This window comes from Myripristis murdjan, chromosome 15 (genome assembly GCF_902150065.1).
Source record: "Myripristis murdjan chromosome 15, fMyrMur1.1, whole genome shotgun sequence".
NCBI lineage: Eukaryota > Metazoa > Chordata > Actinopteri > Holocentriformes > Holocentridae > Myripristis > Myripristis murdjan.
In genome coordinates, this window is record NC_043994.1 from 22,203,126 (window position 1) to 22,222,452 (window position 19,327).

Genomic DNA, 19,327 nt, shown 5'->3' on the forward strand with positions numbered 1-19,327 from the left:
TACAGTCTGGTTTTAGTTATTTCATAATCATGTGAAATTATTAGCTGCACTGATCTTATTGTGTAATAACCTTAATATCTCTGATTGCAGAGAGTGCTGGAGCTTGAGAGCTCCCTGAAAAAGAGCTGTGAAGATGGATCAAGCCTGTCCCATGAATTCTCCAGTCAGTTGGACGAACTGAAAGCTAAACACACAGAGCAAATATCTGCATTAGAGGAAAAGCACCGAGAGCAGCTGGAAAAGCACAAGGACACCTTAACTCAGCAGCATAATGCTGGTCTTGAGGAGGTCAAGGAAAAACATAAAGTGGAAGTGGAGACCATCCTGAAAAATAAAGAGCTACAGTTCCACGAACATATTGAAGACATGAACCAGAAAACTTTGGAGAAATTGACTACAAAGGAGACAGAGATAGAGGCACTTTCCATTGAACTCTCTGAGGCATTGAAGAGTAAACAGCTTCTGGAAGAAAGGCTGACTGCAGCTGAAGATGCTGATAGTGTTGCTCAGCAAGAACTCGAGCAGAGGCTACAGGATCAGGTGGCAAAGCACAATGCAGAGATTGCAAATATTAAGCAGGAACATGAGCAGTCTCTTGGAGGTATGGAGAAAACTCTGAAGGAGGAACTTAACACATTAAAAATTGTTTTGAAGGAGAAAGAAAAAGAGTTTGAAGAACACATGCATAGAGAAAAAACACTTAAAGAGGAATTGGATTCTGTGCTACAAGACCTGAATATCAAGGCTAAGGAACTGGAGGGTCTTCACCAGAGTTTGTTGCAAGCTCAGTCTGAAAATGAGAGCCTGAAGGAGTCTGGTGCAGAGTTAAGTAAGATCACAGCAGATTTTGCTCAGTGTAAGAGTGACCTGAAAGACTTGGAGTCCCAGTTGCAGGTAACAAAGACTGATTGCAAAGACAAAGAGGAGACACTTCAACAAAGGATGAAGGAGCTTAAAGAACAGGAACAGCAACTACAACAGGCTAAGAAGGAACTCTCTGAGCAAGACAAATCTTATAGTGAAAAACTGAACGCAAAGCAGGAAGAAGAGGAACGCCTGAAGAAACGGCTTGATGCTGAAACAGCTGCCCATGAGAAGAAGGTTGCAAACATTGTGAAGGAGATGGAGGGGAAGCTCAAGGCACAGGAAACAAAGATGGACAAGTTAAAACAGAAGGCCAAAGAAATGCAGGAGAAATTCAAGAAAAAGCTTCAGGAGACTGAAGAATGTATGAAGAAGGAACTTGCAAAGAAGGAGACAGAGCTCCAGCAAAAAGAGCAACAAGTTCAGGAGAAAATTCTAGAGATGGCCCAAAAAAGTTCTCAAGGCCTCAGCAGTGCAATGTCAGAATTGCAGGCAAACCATAAGGAAGAACTGGAGAAATTACATGACACCCATAAAAATGAGATTAAGGAGATTGAGCGTCGTTGGCAGGAAAAGTTGGGACAACAGGAAGAAGATATAACAGAGAGACACTCACACACACTACAGGAGAAGGCGCAGGAGCTAGAAGAAATTTCTCAGCAACTCAGCAGGAGCAGAGAGGAGAGTGACAAAGTCTTACATGAGATAAAGGATTTGAAGGAGGAGCTAGCAATTCGAGAGACCACTGTACAGAAACTGCAAGCTGAGCTGAGGGAAGCTGCAGTTAAGCTTGAAAGTTTATCTCAGGGTGAAGTATTGCTCAAAGAGCAAATGGAGTCAGTGGAGAGGAACCTTAACCAGGCTCTGAATGAGAGAAACTCCCTCCAAGATCAGCTTAGTTTGACTGAGGAAGAGAGCAAAGAGAGGGTAAAGGCTTTGTCAGATAAGCTTGAGGAAACTGAGAAACAGCTTAGAGCACTGGAAGCTTCCACACACCAAGAAGGTGAGGATTTGCAGAAAAAAATTGAGGAGAGTTCCACACAGCTGCAAGCCAAGGAAGCAGAGTTCCAGAAGCATTTAATAACAATAAGCAACCAAATGGAGCGTTACTGTAAGGAAATTCAGTCTAAGTTGGATTGTGGTTCTAATGAACTCTCTGAAAGAGTTGAGTGTAGAGTGAGAGAGCTTAAAGACAGAGTACTGTGTAATCAGAAGAAGGTGGGACATCTCAAAAACACTATCCTTACTAAAATAGATAGAATTTGCACTTTAGAAAAGAATCTCCAGCAACAGATGGAGGAGAATAAGAATCTATGCATTTCACTAGAGCAGATGACTGCTCAGGTAAATGCTCACTCAGAGCATATTGAAGCCTTAACAAGTGAGAGGGAGAGCCTACGGAGGACTGTTGAGAATCATTCTCAATCTATCTCTGAAAAAGTCAGTAGAATTGAGGAGCTTGGTGAAGAAAACAAAACTATATCAGAAAATGCGAAAACTCAAGACTTGCATATCAGTAACTTGGAAAGTATCATCAATGACTTGAAAACGCAGTTAGCAGGTAGCAAAATGGAGAAGGAGGAAGCCATAACACTGTTGAACCAGCAGTATAAGGAGGAGAGACAACAGGTTGTTGCTCAAATGGAGGAGGCCATTGAGAGATTAGAGCAAGAGAGAAAGTCTGCTGTAGAGCAGGCTGAAACACTCAGGAACAGTCTCTCTGAGCTTGAGAACACGGCAGAGTCTAACTTAACTCAAAACCACAATACTGTTATTTCTCTGCAGACCAGGCTTGAAGACATGGAGCGAGAAATCTCTGCCAAGAATGAAGCTTTGGAGAGGCTGACGGCCAGTATCGACAATCAGTCCATCAGCAAGTCTGAGATGGACCAGGCATTGAGTGAGAAAGAGCAGAGGGTCAGTGCACTTACCTTAGAGCTTGAGAGCTGCAACGGTAGACTTGTTGAGCTTCAGGAGCAATTGGCCTTAAAAACAAAGGAGTGTGAACAACTCACAGCTGACCTCAAACAGCAACTTAGTATCAGGGAGAATGAAAAAAGAGAGTTCACAGAACAGCTGCAGCAGACCCAGGCACAGTTCACTCAGAACGGTAATCTGGACCAAGAAACAGTGGAAAAACTACACACTCTGGAGAAGGAGAACCAAATATGTAAACTAGAACTGGAGAGTCAGAAGGAAGAATTTGAAAAGATAAAAAATGAGATCCTCAAGAGCAAGGAGGAGAGCCTGAAGGCAGCTGAAGAGAAGTTATCTACGGAGAGTGCTAAGAAGGTATCAGAGCTCAAGAAGAGGGCTGAGCAGAAAATTGGTCAAATAAAAAAACAACTAACCTCACAGCTTGAGGAAAAGGAACAGACCGTCAAGGCTCTACAGACTAGCTTGCAGGAAATCAAGAGGGATGAAGCATCCACCAAACAGCACATAGAAACCTTAGAAGAGAGGGGAAGGAAACTTGAGGAAGCTATTGTCAAACTTCAAGAACAGCAGGAGAAACAACTTGAAGAGGTTCAGAGCAACGAGAGGCTTGCAAAAGAAAAGTCTTTAGAAGAATTGAAAAACATGTATGAAGAGAAGCTATCTTCACATCAAAGAGATGCAACAAACCAGGAGGAGCCCAAAGCAGTTGAGACTGAATCAACGCTACAGGAAGTTAAGGCAATGCTCAAAGAAGCAGAAGAGCAGAATGGAATCCTTGTCGCTGAAATTAGTCGTCTGAAAGAAAAACTTCTTGAGAAGGATGCACAGCTTGATCAACAACAGGCAACTGTTTCTTATTTAGAAAAGGAGGGCCAGAATCCAATAGAACCAGAGGTTGCAGTTAAGCTTGAACATAGCAGTCTAACCCAAGAAGTGGACAGTGATTCTCATGAGTCCCTCAAGAATAAACTGACTGAGGTGAAGAATGAGAAACAGAGGATCCAGAAAGACTTCACCAGGTTGCAGAAAGATATCAGATCATTAAGGAAAGAGCATGAGCAGGACCTCGAATATATGAAGAAAGAATTATCAGAGGAATATGAGAAAAAGTTAAAGTAAGTCTAAGACTGCAGGAAAATAGAAATAGATATAAATCAGAGTTAGAAAAAACTGCATTTCTTGACAAGAACATGTGATGATTCTTTGTACTTAAACATTTTAATTTGTTTGGCCTCTCCATGCTATTTTTATATCGCCTTTACCATCTTATTCCCATAGGGTCGAGTTGGAAGATATGGAAATGAAGCACAATTCTGGTCTGAAGCAGCTAATGAGGGAGTTCAACACACAGATGGTTTTGAAAGAGAGGGAGCTTGATTCAGCAGTAAAGGAGGCTATTGGTGAGGCGGAACAAAATAACTCAATATTCACTGAATGAAACTTACAACATGCACAGTTATATTGTCTGTGAACTATGAAAAATGAGTGTGATTGAAACTCTGATCCTTGGTTGTGATGAAAACAACTTAGCATATTATAGCCTTGTTGTGTGTTTTTTAAGCCACACAAATAACTAGCTTAAAATAGAAAATCAAAGTAAATATGATTGACATTAGGGTGGAACAAGGACTTGGAAACTGATTGAAAGCAAACATAATGAACTTTTTAATGTTTAACAGTGGGTGGAACAAAATTCATTTTTCAGTGGTTAAGTGAACTTGCATTCCAAACGGGTTGTGAGTGAGTGAGTGGTTGGAATATGAGTTTGGAGTTCATGTGTGCTAACTCTGGCTTCTTTCCCTTTCCTCGGCACAGGGAAGGCCCAGAGCGTCGAAGCCGAGCTGATCAGTAGCCATCGTGAAGAAACCATTCAGCTTCAGAAGATGGTGGCCCAGAAAGAGGATGACTTGCACAGAACTGTTCAGAAATATGAACAGGTTCTGCAGGTATTGTACAAACATGCCAAACAAATAACAGAATAAATGTGGGGTTTTTTTCCCCTAAAATATGGCTATTTAAGTGTTTTGTTAAAACTTTTCATGGGATCAGATTATTAGCAGGACATGATATAGTTATTTGTGCTGCTCAAGAAAGGAGAATCACCCCATTTCTTTACTTGAATGTCTCAGTTATCAGCTTGTAGCCAGTAGTCTGTATTCTCTAGTCTAAAGACGTGAAACATATACAGTGTACCCAATGAACGCCTGCTGAAAGATTGACACTTCAAACATCTGCAAATTAATGATAAAGTGCAGTGAGCTAGTTTGAACTCCATTAAACCTGTTTCCCTCTCTTCTCTGCTTCTAAGCATAATTAAAGCTGGTAGGCCTGAAATGTGGCAGTGGGCAAGTTGACCAACATACTTGAGCTGTGATGCTAAGATGAAACATAGGAAATGACTCAGCCATTGTTCTCTTTTCTTCAGACTCGAGAGGAGGAGATGGGAGACAGAGTGTGGCAGGTTCAGAAAGAACTGGAGGAGTTGCAAGCAAGGAGCCGTGGTAATTCTGAGGTATGGTATTTTCAACCTGCACATTTAATGGGTCAACAAATATCAACCCTTAACAGGTTGTCACAAGCTGGCGCTTATTTTTTATTTTTTTTTCTGCTGACTCCAAGCACATATTGAAATGCATAGCTATTACAGTGTCAAGGTTATGTATAGCCCTAGAGGATTCACGGCCATATTGTGATTCTGGTGAAGTCAAAAGTGTTAACAGTCACCACATAAAAATGAAAATGCAGTTCTGCAAACTTTGGGGGAAGGACAGATTTTTAATCATGGCAGCATTACTATTTCGCAAAAGCATTTTTCTTATTTTTAGATGCTTTTTTAGATGAATAGATCCTTTAAGATACTTTATTATTTGGAGGTTTGAACCCAGTTTCCCCTCAGGGATCAATAAGGTATTTGTGATTCTCATTCTGATTCTGAATCACAATTAACAGACATAACAGTTATTATCAGTTATATTCTCTTTTGTTGTGGTTTGTAATTGAAGAATTCTGTCTGAGAGCTTAGGCACAGCTTGCTTACATACTTCGCCCTTACATACTTCGCCCTGATCACTTCAATGATGTGGCTGCTCTCCAAAGCACGCCGGATGCTGCGAAGCTAGTTAGAATTAGTCTGGAATGTTCTCACTGGAAAACAGAGATTGTGAGGCAGCAGACAGCCTCAATCCCTGTTACCAATTATCATTGTAAGAGGTGATCCTGGGCCTTAGATTTATGCTATAGGCATACTCTCAGGCAAGTTCTCCATGCTGGAAAGAAGCCAGATAGAAGAAAACTACTCGGGGGAGAAGTTTTACCCAGGTGTTGGCGTGCCATGAGACCTCCACACAGATTCTTCTACTCTCACACCAAACACACACAAATGTAAAGAAATACACTCTGCTCTCTTCTGCTTCTCTTTGCTGCATTTTTCCCGGGTGAGGTAATAACTTTATGGGAATTGTATTGGTTTATGTTCAAGAAGGCCTTTCCTCAGCAAGGGCCTCACAAACCATTTTTCATGTAGACAGTGGGTCACTGTGCCTCTGTGTTCAATATCCTCTGTGAGAAAGACAGGAGAGTGGAGACTAACTCTCTTTACATAAATGTCAAGTTGTTGCTGTTCTGCCATTTACCAATAATTTATTGGACTCTGCAATTTAAGGTAAAATTGACAGTTTGTGTAACCATTTAAAATTGGGGTATACTCATTTATATTATTTAAATATTGTGTATTTTAATCAGTGTTTGCCATTATCTCTAATCAATCCAATACTACTTACCATACTACACACTACCTAATATACATAATGCCAGTTGATGATGAGTTACAGCAGATTGAGGTCTTAGAATATAAAATACTTAGAACTTTTTCTTTTTTCCCCTAGATGAGCACGGAAGAACTAAAGGTATGTTGGTTGGCTCTAATATCATTATTTTTACTGCTGATATCTATATGATTCATGTCATTCGATCCCTGAATTACCACTGTAAAGAACAATTATGTTTTCAAAGGAACCATGAACCATTAATAGGCACAGTGTCTGCAACAACACAGATTTGCTCTGTACTAATCAAAGATCATACTAAAAAGTTGAGGCTCCAAGGCATCAACTCTTCCTTCCAGTCTTTCCAGTTCTCACAGTCTTTATGCTCTGTCCTGCTCATCCCTCTCTGCTGCAGGCTCAGCTTGCTGAGAAGACGACTTTGCTGAGCGAGATGAGGCTGAAGGAGCAGGAGTTTGTTGACAGAGTGAGTATAAGGCCCTGTGTGTGTCTGTGTGTGTGTGTGTGTGTGTGTGTGTGTGTGTGTGTGTGTCTGTGTGTGTGTGTGTGTGTGTGTGTGTGTGTGTGTGTGTGTGTGTGTGTGTGTGTGTGTGTGTGTGTGTATGTGTGTGTATGTGTGTGTGTGCTCTGCTCAGGGACAAGTGGACATGGTCTGCACAGCAAATCCCTCTCACTGTATTCCCAGGATTCGGTTGCCCTGCAGCAAGAGGAGCTACTGCTCTCCTGCTGCATCAAGTTAATTACACAGCACATCTGTTTACATTTGGCTTAACCCTATAAACAATTAAAATACCCCCTCCCACTGTTTTTCTCACACACATCATCATTCTCACAAATATTCCCCATGGATGACCATCACAATGCAGAGCTCATATCCTATGCAGCAATTAGACTAATTCATAGAATAAAACCAGTGGAGTGAAATTGTTTTTTTTAATTAACCTGTGTGTTCATTTGTGCTTCTCCACGGTAGATCCACTCGCTTGAGGACAAGATTAGATGTTTCCACAAAAACTCTGTTGTAACTCATCTTGGGAGCACATTGAAAGGTAATGTAAACATTATGAATGAATTTTCCTGGATTTTAGGCAGTTTTACTTGTTTGGGCACAAGACAGTTGCAATATGTAATACACAAGTCTTATACTACAATACCAGTGAATTTAAAGGAATACTTCATCCATAATAAATTGTATCAAGTACTCAGTGTGTGCTACTCTCAACTCCTGACAGAGAAAGATTTATTTCCAAGGCTTCATGGTAAACTAATATTCTTAAAACACCCGCCATCTCTGATCCAATAGAAAAAAATAGGTCATAATTTTACTATTTCACAACAGCAAAATGCTACCAAAAGTTTTGTTTGAAAGCATGCGCGTTTCACTGAGCAAGCTGCTTGGACAGACATACTTGTGCACGCACGCTCCATGAAAGGATTTTGCGGATGTGGTCTTTGCAGTAAGACTTAAGCGAAAATATGTGTTTTTGGGAAGCACTGAGCATTCGACAGGATACCAGAGACTTGGAGTACACAGCGAGACCAGGGTGAGCTTTTTAAACACACCTTTTGATAGCTTTTTGCTGTTGTAAAATTACGACCGCAGTTGTTCCCATTTGATCAGAGATGGCTGACATTTTTCACATATGAGTTTACCGTGAAGACTTTCAAGTAAAGCTGTCTTTGTCTGGGACTGAAGGCAGCACACAGTGAGTACTGGATACAAAAAATGATGCATTATGGGTGACGTATTCCTTTAAATCGACATGCAAACATAGTCTGCACATCTGTAAGATAGGATACTTAACTCACTTGTCACTGTCAGCAGGCGTATAAAGTGCATTCAGAACATTCATTTCACAGACTGTAGATTTCATACGCTGTTTTGTTATTTATGTGAGCTATAGTTTTACGTGCATGTCCCTAAAGCGCAGCTGCTCTGCAGGTTCTGGGAAATTGGTGTTTTACCGCAACACCATCAATCTGCCTAGTCTGCTGCGTACGCATTGCTGTGCACGCATCAGAAATATGGAACAAGAGATAGGGAAGTGGAGGATTGTGTGTGTGTATGAGAGAGAGAGAGAGTAAGAGAGAGTGAGTGAGTAGTGGGGGTGTTTGACTGAATTCTAGTCTCCTCTTAGGCCTTCCCTGCTGGTATAATAAAGTGAATCTTCTGTCAGAAGGGGGGGGGGGGGGGGGGGGGGGGGGGTGAAAAAGTCATCCTTGGGTTTAATGGGTTTTGCAGGTTGTGGTGTTAACTTTTCCCACACAAAACTCAGCAGCAGTTTTTCCTCTCCACCAAATCTTCACCAATCCCTTTCAGATGCACACATCTCAGACCTACTGCTAGCCCACCACACCATCCTCTACATCTCTGTTAGGGAAAGTGTGTTCCTCTCATCACGGGTCTGTTTAGCCTCTTTAAACCAAATACTCCCTGGCTGGATTCTCTACCCACTCTGAGAGTTGTGGTTCCAGGTGAAGGGGCTGATGAGAAAGCTGCTGGGATCTGGTTTCAGGTCTGTCGCTCCCCTCTTAGTGGAGCAGCAGGCTCAGCTGGGGCGGCATGGGGTCAGGAGGACAAAGGCCAGGCGATTTATTAGTTGCCCGTTTTTTCACGCCTGGTGATCAAAGTGTGTTTGTGCTCCCCAATCACCTCTGCCTCGCCCTGTTCCCTCATCATGATGTCTCTGCCGGCACACCCGGAGACATTTGGTGTCATCTAAATGGCTATTCCAGAGAGGCAGAGGGCAGCGGGGTGTTCAGTAGTCTGCACTCCGCCTCAGTAATGACCTGATGGAGATAGTTAAGTGGTAGAACCAGTAGCCTAAGTGTTACCAGCCTTGTGCACATCGTAATGTAGTTTCCCATTCATATTTTTTTGTTGGATGGTGGTATAATATAGCTGCGGGCAGTGTATTAAAATGTGGTCTCTAACGCTCTTGCAGTATTAGTGTGCTCCTGCTGAGCCTTGCCATTCTTTCCTGTGTGTGTAGGTGCCATTCAGGTTGAACTCATGCCTCTCTGAAAGTGTTTATGTATTTGGTTGCTAATACAAACATGATGCCGTGTACAAAAACAATTGCCAGAATGCAGTAGGAATGTTGGAGAGCTCGGTGAAGTTTGCCATTGTTTAAATCTGGAAGTAAATTAAACTTTTACAAACCAGTTATTATTATTTTTTTAAAACTGCATCCTGGTTTGAAACATTGTCTTATTATTTGCTCAAAGGAGTGGTACAACAAACCATTATGTAAGCACATTATTGTGTGTAAGAGTATATGTTTGGCATGGCGCAACAAAAGATTGCATTGTGCAATCACTCTTGTGACATGACAGTTGGGTGTTTCATTATTGACCAAGTGTGCATAATAATGTGACTGGCTGGCTTTTGAATTATTGTTTTTTGAGATTAAGTTTTGTTTGTGTTTCAGATCCAGGATACAACAGCGGTGATGCTCTCTCCGAACCCACTGAGTTTGAGTACCTGAGGAAAGTTTTGTTTGAGTACATGATGGGACGGGAAACAAAGGTGTGTTATTTTTATTTTTGTATTTTCTTCTTGAATTATTACTTAGCTTCAAAACACCCCAGTGACACTATACCCAGTAATCTAAGTCCTCAGTCTGAGTCAGTTTTATTTTAAGCCTATGTGCCACTGAATTGCTTTTTTCCCACACAAAACATGAGACCATTGAGGAAGCCATATAAAAGTCATATTGTGTCCAGTTTTGCAGGGTCCAATTAACAGCGATGTCCCTAATTAGGCGTGCTGTTGACATGGCCCTAAAGCCAGCGGGATTTTCCCAGCTCCTCAGTAAACAGTTAGCCTTTATGACGACCAGGCAGGCCTCCCTGTGTGGAAGGATGTCCCTCAGGCTGCCTGCTGCACATAGATCTCGCATGACGCTGACGTGCCATGTTAAGACTTGATAGCCTTGTTTAGTGTTAGTTGAGCGGTTGGGTTCCCTAAACAGCAGTCCTGTTTCTGATTATCCCTGTATTTATGGGGAAATGCATGCACTCTGGCAGATGGGCCTGGAATTGATTATGCAGATAATAGGGTTTTTCGTCCTGTTGGGCTTTTTAATTGTCTCAGAACAAGCTTGATTTGATTGTGTGATGGTGTCAAGGGTAGGGGTTCACAGTGCATCTGGCCTTTTTGTGGTGAGCTTAATGATATTTAAATTTTGTGCAGCAAGCAACACTGAGACGCACAATCCATTCAAGCAAAACATGAGTCTGTGCAACAAGCAACATGAATCTTGCAGACCATAATCATGAAATCCTGCCCTGAAAATGAAGTTCAAGGACTTGGGGTTCTTCTTATTGTCAGAACGGTAATTCACATCTTTGTTTTTCTCCTCGCAGACGATGGCCAAAGTCATAACCTCCATGCTCAAGTTCCCTCCAGACCAAGCGCAAAAGGTGCTGGACAAAGAGGACTCAAAAGCAATTGTAAGCATCTGTTTCCCTGCTGAGCCAGACTTTAATTTACTCATTCACCACAAGCCATTTCAGTCCCCAGTGTCCTCTTGCTCTTAAAACAATATACTATAAGGATAAATCTCGTTTGAAATATTAATAGATCTATGCTATGACTATATCGAGGCAATTTTAATCATCTATTAGCTTTACACATACCCCATATTGTGTATGCACTGCCAAGGAGAATGTATATCATTATGTTGTGGGTAACATGGGAAAATTACACTTGTTTGAATGCTCCAGACACTTGAATGAGTGTGAAAGTCATGTTGCTCGCCTGCTAACTGGAAAATTGTAATAAGGTGGTACATTGTCAATTTGGATTAATATTATTTCTCTTTCCACAGCCTTGGTTACGATGAGTGTTTTAATCTTTCGGCTTCTGGCATGGAGATACGCTGCTGCTGAGGGGCAAGACTGCCATGGATTTGATCAAGCCCTTCTCTTGTCTGCATTTCTTGTCATATAATATGTGTGTGCGTGTGTGTGCATATGTGCGTGCGTGTGTGTACATGTTTTGCTATACATTGTGAAGACCAACTGTTGAGAAACCACTGTTCTTTTGAGGACAAGTCGAGTTGTATGCACATTTTGGGTGGTCCGCACAAGGCAGTTTTTGCTTGCGTGGTTAAGGTTGGGTTAGCGTTACACATGACTCGATTATCGCTAAGATTAGGGAAAGGCTGTAGAGCGGGGTGGCAGCAAAAAGAAAAACAAAAACAAAACAAAACCACACTGTTGAAACACAACACGTGCAACTACAAAACACTACAAAAGCAACAGTAACATACGGGCCTAATCACATACTGTCGCCTAACGGTTTTCATAGGTGTTTTCTTACCTGGGTTTACTCGGTGGGACACCCGGCAGTCTTTGTTGTCCACAATCCTGGCTGGTTGATGGTCCATGCCCCCATGATGCCAATCTGACCGTCTTTGAATGGTTCGTAAATTTGTGAAAAAAACTGTCTGCTTCTCTGACCGACGTTTCAACGAGTTTGCCTTGTGCTTGTGAAGTTCAGTGCCTTAGGGAAACTCCTGGGCCATGTTAGCATGGAGTGAGGGTGAGGTGAAATGGTGCTCCAGGTTTGAAGATTTAAAATTTGACAGTCAAGTCTGGCATATCAAGTAAGAGGGTTTCCTGTGTTGTTTAACAAAAAAACACAATTCCTACCATTCAGGTAGAACTGTCCTGTGCTCCTCTTCATATTTGCGCTTTTTTTTTTTTCTTTTTTCCTGACTCCCATGGTCATTCAGTCAGTTAGCCTGGCAAAAGTATGTTTTATGTTTAGGATAGAGTAGCCATGTCCATGTCGTTTTTAATTTTAAAAATATCGGCAAATTTATCAGCAGTATTGTCAAATATTCAAATGCAAATGTATTAAAAAAAAAATACTAAAACGAGAACACTGATAGAACTGGGCCACAAGAGCAGGCAGAGAGCGGCGGGTTTGCCACCCCAGCTGTCGAGAAAGAATGTAAGTCAATGCAGTGTCCTCACAAAGATAGCAAAACCTGTGTGTGTGTGCATGTGTGTGTGTGAGAGAGAGAGAGAGGCGTGAGTGTGTGGGTGGTGTACGGTACAGTGTGTATGAGTACAGATGATGTATGAGGGAATGGGAATTATGCCAGAAAAAAAATCTTTCATGATTCTAGTTTTACTTTGAAATTAGGGATGTTAATTTATACATTATGTTGTAGATGAGGATAAACTGTTTCCTTTTTATTTAGACTGTTTATAAAGATTGGCTTGTGCAATAAATTCTATCACCATGTATTGATGCTGATGGTCAGTTGATTTATAGGTTTGTGTGTTGTGCTGTCTGCATCACTTCCTCTGTAAAACTGTAAACGACCCTTTAACTGTGCACTCGCACCACATTCAGATACTGGCCTCTAGGACCTTGTTTGTTTACCACAGCTTTTCTATACTTTATATTTTGTGGACACTGACAAATAGAAACCCAAAAAAACACAATGTATATTGTTATATGATAATTAAAACTGTACAATAGGGCACACTATGACTGTTGCTATACATTTTCAAACCAACTAATTAAATCTTATTTACAGTACACTTTTTTGTCACTCTTTTATCCTTCATTACCATGTCTTGTGCTCACAATTTTAAGTGATTATGTCATTACACAGCTATATGTTGAAATACAGGAAACGTAGCAGTCCAAAGGCCCTCAGATAACTGCATTTCCTGTATTTCAACATATCATGTAATGAGATGAGCAGCCATCTGATAGCATCTTGATGTTAAAGATGCAGTTATGTGAAGCATATTTTCACATACTTAATCAAGGGTGGCCTTTGGCTTTTATGCATTTCTTCCCACAGCAGGAGTGTAATCTGAAACAGAGCCGTCTGAACTTTCCATATCAAGGACGCATGAACAGACACACATTATCATGGGAAGAAGATATTGAAGAGCTCAGCACAAAAGAAATCTGCAATTGCTTATGATGTATTAAAAAAATAATAATTAGCATCTACACTGTGGCTGGGAGGGGGATAGAGTGAAACCTGTGAACAAAAACGCACCATTCCTCATTTTACAGAAGACAGCTTGGAGTATTCCCGAGGACCCCTGGTGGCCCCTGGTTTCCATCTGTGGACCGCTCACCTGGAAGGAGTGCAAATCACCTGGACAACATAAATAAACAAACTTGCGAGGATGGAGGTATATCAGTGCTGATGGTCACTGACAAACGTTAGGTGGCAGCACTGCGCCCTCCACTCCCAGCCTCAGTGAACTGAGCCCCCAAAGCCCACGGGTGAAATGTGATGCTTGCGCCTCAAAACCATTCGCGTCTTACCATGACCGCACAAGCAGCGTCAGACTAACGATAATTTAAAGAATACAGCTTCCGGTTGTAAATTCCACAATAAAACCCTCACTGACAGCGTCGCGTCCTTTGAAATAGAGATGCTTTTATTTTGATGGGAAAAACCAACCGTAGCCGGTGTTGCTCTTGGTGTTTGTGGCTGACTTGACGCAGCCGACCGCATTTATCTCCGGGATAGGGAGCCTGCGAGCAGCAACTTTCTCAGACTGACACAGAATGGAGAGAAGCTGACGCACCGTTATTTACCGGACCGTTAAGTTTCATTCTCAAGCTCTCGCCCTCGCCATCACAGCCTACATGGTGTGCTAGACCTTAGAAAAAAAAGTTGGACGGTACTTTTTTTGTAACTATCTGACCACTGACGCTCTGACAAATCCTTCTGATTTTCTTCTTTTTTGGACACTTTCACGGCGTTATTACGCATGATGCGCAAAGGGATGGCTCCGCTTCTGAGACAGAAAACGGGAGTACAAAATGTTTTTTATGTTTATCTCTCTATTTCAGTGGCTTATTCTTATAACATTGACTTAGAACATCCTTTAGTGTTCCGTGGACCAAATTCTAGTTTTTTTGGCTACTCTGTGCTGGAGCATTATCATGACAACACACGCTGGTGAGTCCCATACTGTGCCATTATGATATTTACTGTTAGGCTACTTATGCAAGGCTGCAGTGAAGTTGAACTTTGAAGTGCAGGGTGCATCCTACACCCCATAAAAAAATGCAAACTAAAAAAATATGCGTGCACAATATTCAGCAAGTACTTCCAGTAATGTTATCGTTTACTTGTATTTTTACCTCTAAGCTATTTTTACCTGTAAATAAGAACTTTTATCATTTGGCAGGTGATATGGCGGTTATACACATTGAAATAGAGGTGCCTAGTCTATTGTCTTCCCTCTGTTAATTTCTACAGGGTGTTAGTAGGGGCTCCAAGGGCAAACTCTACCTACAGTAGCTCTGTGCAAACTCCTGGAGCTGTGTATAAGTGTCGAGTTCACAGCAACCCAGAGCGCCGCTGCACAGAGATGGACCTGGGAAGAGGTCAGTCACCACATGCTGTCGCTTCAATATTGAAGCCTGATGACAGGAACAGCCGCAGGACTGCTCATGCACTCACACACCACTTCATATTAGGGCACAGCTTTCAGAAATTAACACTAATCTCACATGAAAGTTCATTTCGTGGTATAAGTTTATTCCCTGGACCAAGAGTTCCCCTGATGTGTAGCCATCACTGCAGTCACACAGACAAGACCTAAGTTCACAATATGCCAGGGGTGTTCCTGCAGCCTTTCCTTCTGCAGGCTCTGCACAAACTCCCCAAGCATCTGTTTTGTTTTATCAGAATAATACAGCCTTATACTAGTCTTAACAGTGTGACAGTTGTTCTTTTTGTTACCGGAGCTGTGATTCAGTGGATCTGCAAGTAAAGAGTGCTCTTTATCCAGGCGTCCAGAAATATTTTGATAAATATGATTAATGATTAATGCTTCTGCTAATATTTTCCAAGCACTTGAGCCAAAAAGTTCAGTTGAGTTGTAGAGTTGCCCCCCACTCCCTCAACTCAAGCTTGTGGTCAAAAGAGCTGGGGTCCAGGCATGGCTTTAATATTAATCCCCTGCTCTGTGAATGTGTCACCAAGAAAACATACATTATCAAAGTGAGCATCAGGGCAGACATGCAGCCCCTGTGTGTGAGCTGCAGTCAGGGAACCACATGGGCCAGAGGAGCTAACCTCTGGTGGGCCCGACTGAACTTACAACAGATGGTCTTGGAAATGGCAGTGCTTAGAACTGCATACCATTATACTGAATCAACTGTCTTGAGGTGTGTCGAGTGGTTTTAATTTAATTTGATATTCTGTCTCTAAGCGATGTAGCCTATTTGCAAAACATCTTTGTACATTTTGATTTGCTTTATTGTGCTTATTATGCCCAGTTGTCTTCATTTACTCGTTCTGGACTTTTTGTTTTTTCCTCTGAAACAATGTAGTGCCTTTAACAGTTTCAAAAGAATTTAAACTCACTGATTGTAATATAATATCAGTAAATGAGCTGCTAAAGCTACTTTTTCTCATTTAACATTATGTGTCGTTATTCCGCATGGCTAAAAAGATCAACAATGTTGCTAAACTCTCCTTGGCTGTGTCCTCAATGTGCCCTTTTCTTATGGATTGAATTCCTGTCTGGAATATACAGTAAACTTTATCTTAAGCTGATAGTTAACCACTTTGTCAGCATAGACTTAAACATGCTTGCATGACAGTGGTAATGTGTCAGGTTAGATTTGTTATCAGAGAAATAGTTTATTTACAGTATTCAGTGTAATTGAGCCATACTGTTACCCACAAACAAAGCAGTTGTTGTGAAATAGAAAAGATAGCCACAGCGTTTGGGCCGATCTTGTGCTTTCTGAACAGTTTAATGCTGTCCAATGTGTCAAACTGTCAATTGTGTCAACGTCATTCATGCGTTCAGCGAGGATAAAGAATGACACCTCAGAAACGAAAGCTGACAATAGCTTAAGTAACCTGCTCCAAGACATCCTCTGACCTGATGACTCAACGTCTGAAAACCGCTCTCATTGTCTTTCAGGAAACAAGCCGAGGGAGTCGTGTGGGAAGACGTGCCAGGGAGACAGAGATGATGAGTGGATGGGGGTCAGTCTGGCCCGCCAGGACCGAGCCAACGGCAAAATATTGGTGGGTTCAGGGACAGAGCACTGCAGTCACTTAAGCAAATTGTTTAATGCAAACCATGTATACTCGTAAAAACAGACTCGATTATACCACCATCACTGCTACAAATGTCTTACCATGAACCGCACTGTTAAACCACAGCTGGTTCCAGCATCAAAACCCTCGCCTAGTAAAGACTTTTCCCTCCATTCCTCTGTTTTCAGGGAAAGGCCAGTGCTACATCCTGTAGTGAAACTGAGTGTGTTGAATTACATAAGGAAACAAGACTGCAGTTAAAGTAATGATTTTTGAGTGATTTTTGCAAACACAAAGCTGAAGTAACAACTGAACCAAGCAAGTTTTGGAAATTGTTGTGGGCTTACATAATATTGTGAAACATGTTGCTATTTTTTTGTGCTGGAATAGTCAGTGGAAAAGGGCTTCTTTTTTCATCAAAGCAGATATTTGTTTATAAAAAAGGAAAGGGTGATTTAGAGAGATCAGCAGACTAACTAGTGGTGCTAATCCCGGTGGTGCTTGGCTGGGTGTTTGCACAGAGATCATAGGGCAGCTGGCTCAGTTTGTTTAGGCTTCAGGCCCATCCAAGTGCAGCCTTTCATTAAACGTTAACCCCAGTGTCCTGCCGTGGATAGTGAAGGACTTCTCTCCGGCCCATGGGGAGACCCAGCAGCCCTGTGGGACAGTCTGAGGGCGACTGCTGGGCTGGAGAGCTCTTGAAGTCCTCCTCAGTCACGCGGATGTTCTGTAAACACTCCTGACAGGCGTGAATGTGCTGGAATACCTGTTGTTTTTAATTGACTTCCTCCTTAGGGAGTTAGAAAAATCACAAGACGTCTAGATAACTTTTTGGCCAGCCAAAACCAAATTATTTTGAATATATTCCTCTCCGGTCCTGTTTTTTTTAATCTCAGTGGAATCTGTTGGCGAGATTTTGAAACCATTACCCTTGGCTTTTCTCGTCAGTCAAAATTTGAAGACTTCTTGGAGTTGTCGATGGCAGATGATTTGAGCGTGGAGTTGTATAATGAGAAGCCCTCTGTTCCAGACATTTTGGCTCTCCTGTAGGACGATGATAAAAGAAAGGTAGTGACTCTGCGGAGCCACGTGTTGGTGGGCCTCTCCAGCGAGCGCTCATGCTTGTTTTTATCTCATCTGAATGGACTCACGTTTCTGTGCGAGAGGAGGGAAACGGCTGCTTGGCAGATGTGAACCGTGGTGATTTCATCTGCGCTCTCAGTGAGGGCCTCGCCGTCTGACCAATCAGCTCTCGAGCTGAACAGGAACATGACAACAGCACAACTCCATACTTGGTCTGCTTCTGTCAGAGAAACAAAAGCATAGCAGCCTCCTTTATTACTTCTATGCGGCTTGTCTGCTGCTGCATGCAAGCCTCAGAGGTTTTCCTGCTGTATTTATGTCAGCTGATTGTAAAACTGCTTGTATTATCCTAAAAGAAGCAAGTGAGGATAAGATATACTTGAGCAGGGAGACTTTTGCCAATATTGCTCGCGCTGTTGGCCAAGTTCTGCTTTGAAACACGAGTGTTTCTCAACAAAGCATCTTGCTTTCAGACAGTCATCTGACGCCCTCCGTGTGCCCGCAATCTGCAGACCTCTTATATTCATTTAGATTGGCTGTGTGAGGGGACTGGGGGAGTTCTACAGTGCAAAGGGAAATGAGCTGAACTTTGCCTGTAGAAACGCGTCCAGAACTGTCCTGAGATCCACAGGAGCCTGACCGCTTTTCCCAGGGTACCAAATTGTTACCAGATTTACACATTTATGTGGCATAATTTGTGCAGCAATTGAAATCTGTCCTATATGATTTTTTTTTCCCTAGTTGCTCACTGATCCATGGAATGTGATGTTTTGAAAAACACGGCGGCAAAATATTGTTTTGCATTGCTCGCTGTTGGGGGTTATTGTAATCAAACAGATCTTTGGCAGAGAATTTTACTCCCTATTTCAGTTGCAGCATAAAGCAGGAATTACTTCTCTGTCTTTTTATCCACTTAATTAATTTATTTATTTATTTTGCCATGGAATGCAGCGTCTCCCAACCTTTTAAACTTTGTGCACTTTGCCGACCCCAGCTGAGATGCCGGTAAAGCCTAGAGGAGCTCGTTTGAAATTAGGAGTAAAAGGAGCTCAGGCGTTAATGCGAGGATGCTGTCGGGACCGTGCTCTCGCTGCACACAAAGTGCTGTTCAAGCAGCAGGGATGTTTCGCTGTAGCTGAGATATTCACACCACAGACCATGGCTGTTATGGTCAGAGCTGGATGGGCTGTAATTCCCCGCTCATTGACGATCATTTGACAGCCACAAAGTCGCACTGACTCCAGCCCTGCGAGAAAGGAGCTCCTTTGTCTGATCTACACATGAACATGGACAGATTACAGTCTGAGATGTTTGTGTACAGAATGAGCATGTGTCTGATTTTATTCGGTTCCCTGTGTGTCTCGTGCAGGCCTGCGCTCACCGTTGGAAAAACGTCTACTACGATTCACAGCACGTCCTTCCCCACGGATATTGCTCCATCATCCCTCCAACTCTGCAGGGGAGGACGCGGCCGCTCATCCCCTGCTATGAAGGTACAGTATAGACACCATGGTGGACAAGCACACCAGGCTGAGGTATTTGCTGAGGCTACGCTGAGGGTGAATTGGCTTAGTTCAAGCTGTGTACCCCTCATCTGTGGATGGG

At 42.3% G+C, this 19,327-nt stretch overlaps 2 protein-coding genes across 3 annotated transcripts in view; both read left to right on the forward strand.

Moving 5' to 3' along the window:
* Window positions 1-13,145, forward strand: part of golga4 (golgin A4) — a 29,037-nt gene extending 15,892 nt beyond the window's left edge. For both annotated transcript variants that reach the window (XM_030070913.1, XM_030070914.1), the window contains 10 exons: window positions 91-3,917; window positions 4,081-4,202; window positions 4,618-4,748; window positions 5,228-5,314; window positions 6,687-6,707; window positions 6,982-7,050; window positions 7,558-7,633; window positions 10,016-10,113; window positions 10,953-11,039; window positions 11,417-13,145. In XM_030070913.1, coding sequence (XP_029926773.1) covers window positions 91-3,917; window positions 4,081-4,202; window positions 4,618-4,748; window positions 5,228-5,314; window positions 6,687-6,707; window positions 6,982-7,050; window positions 7,558-7,633; window positions 10,016-10,113; window positions 10,953-11,039; window positions 11,417-11,431 — 4,533 coding nt within the window. In that variant the 3' untranslated portion in view covers window positions 11,432-13,145. The remainder of the gene's footprint in view (window positions 1-90; window positions 3,918-4,080; window positions 4,203-4,617; window positions 4,749-5,227; window positions 5,315-6,686; window positions 6,708-6,981; window positions 7,051-7,557; window positions 7,634-10,015; window positions 10,114-10,952; window positions 11,040-11,416) is intronic.
* Window positions 13,146-14,140: 995 nt separating this feature from the next.
* The window catches only part of itga9 (integrin, alpha 9), a 54,717-nt gene continuing 49,530 nt past the window's right edge, over window positions 14,141-19,327 (forward strand). Inside the window, exons 1-4 of the mRNA XM_030070915.1 lie at window positions 14,141-14,536; window positions 14,840-14,967; window positions 16,521-16,627; window positions 19,092-19,215. Of these exons, the coding sequence (XP_029926775.1) occupies window positions 14,346-14,536; window positions 14,840-14,967; window positions 16,521-16,627; window positions 19,092-19,215 (550 nt within the window). The 5' untranslated portion in view covers window positions 14,141-14,345. The remainder of the gene's footprint in view (window positions 14,537-14,839; window positions 14,968-16,520; window positions 16,628-19,091; window positions 19,216-19,327) is intronic.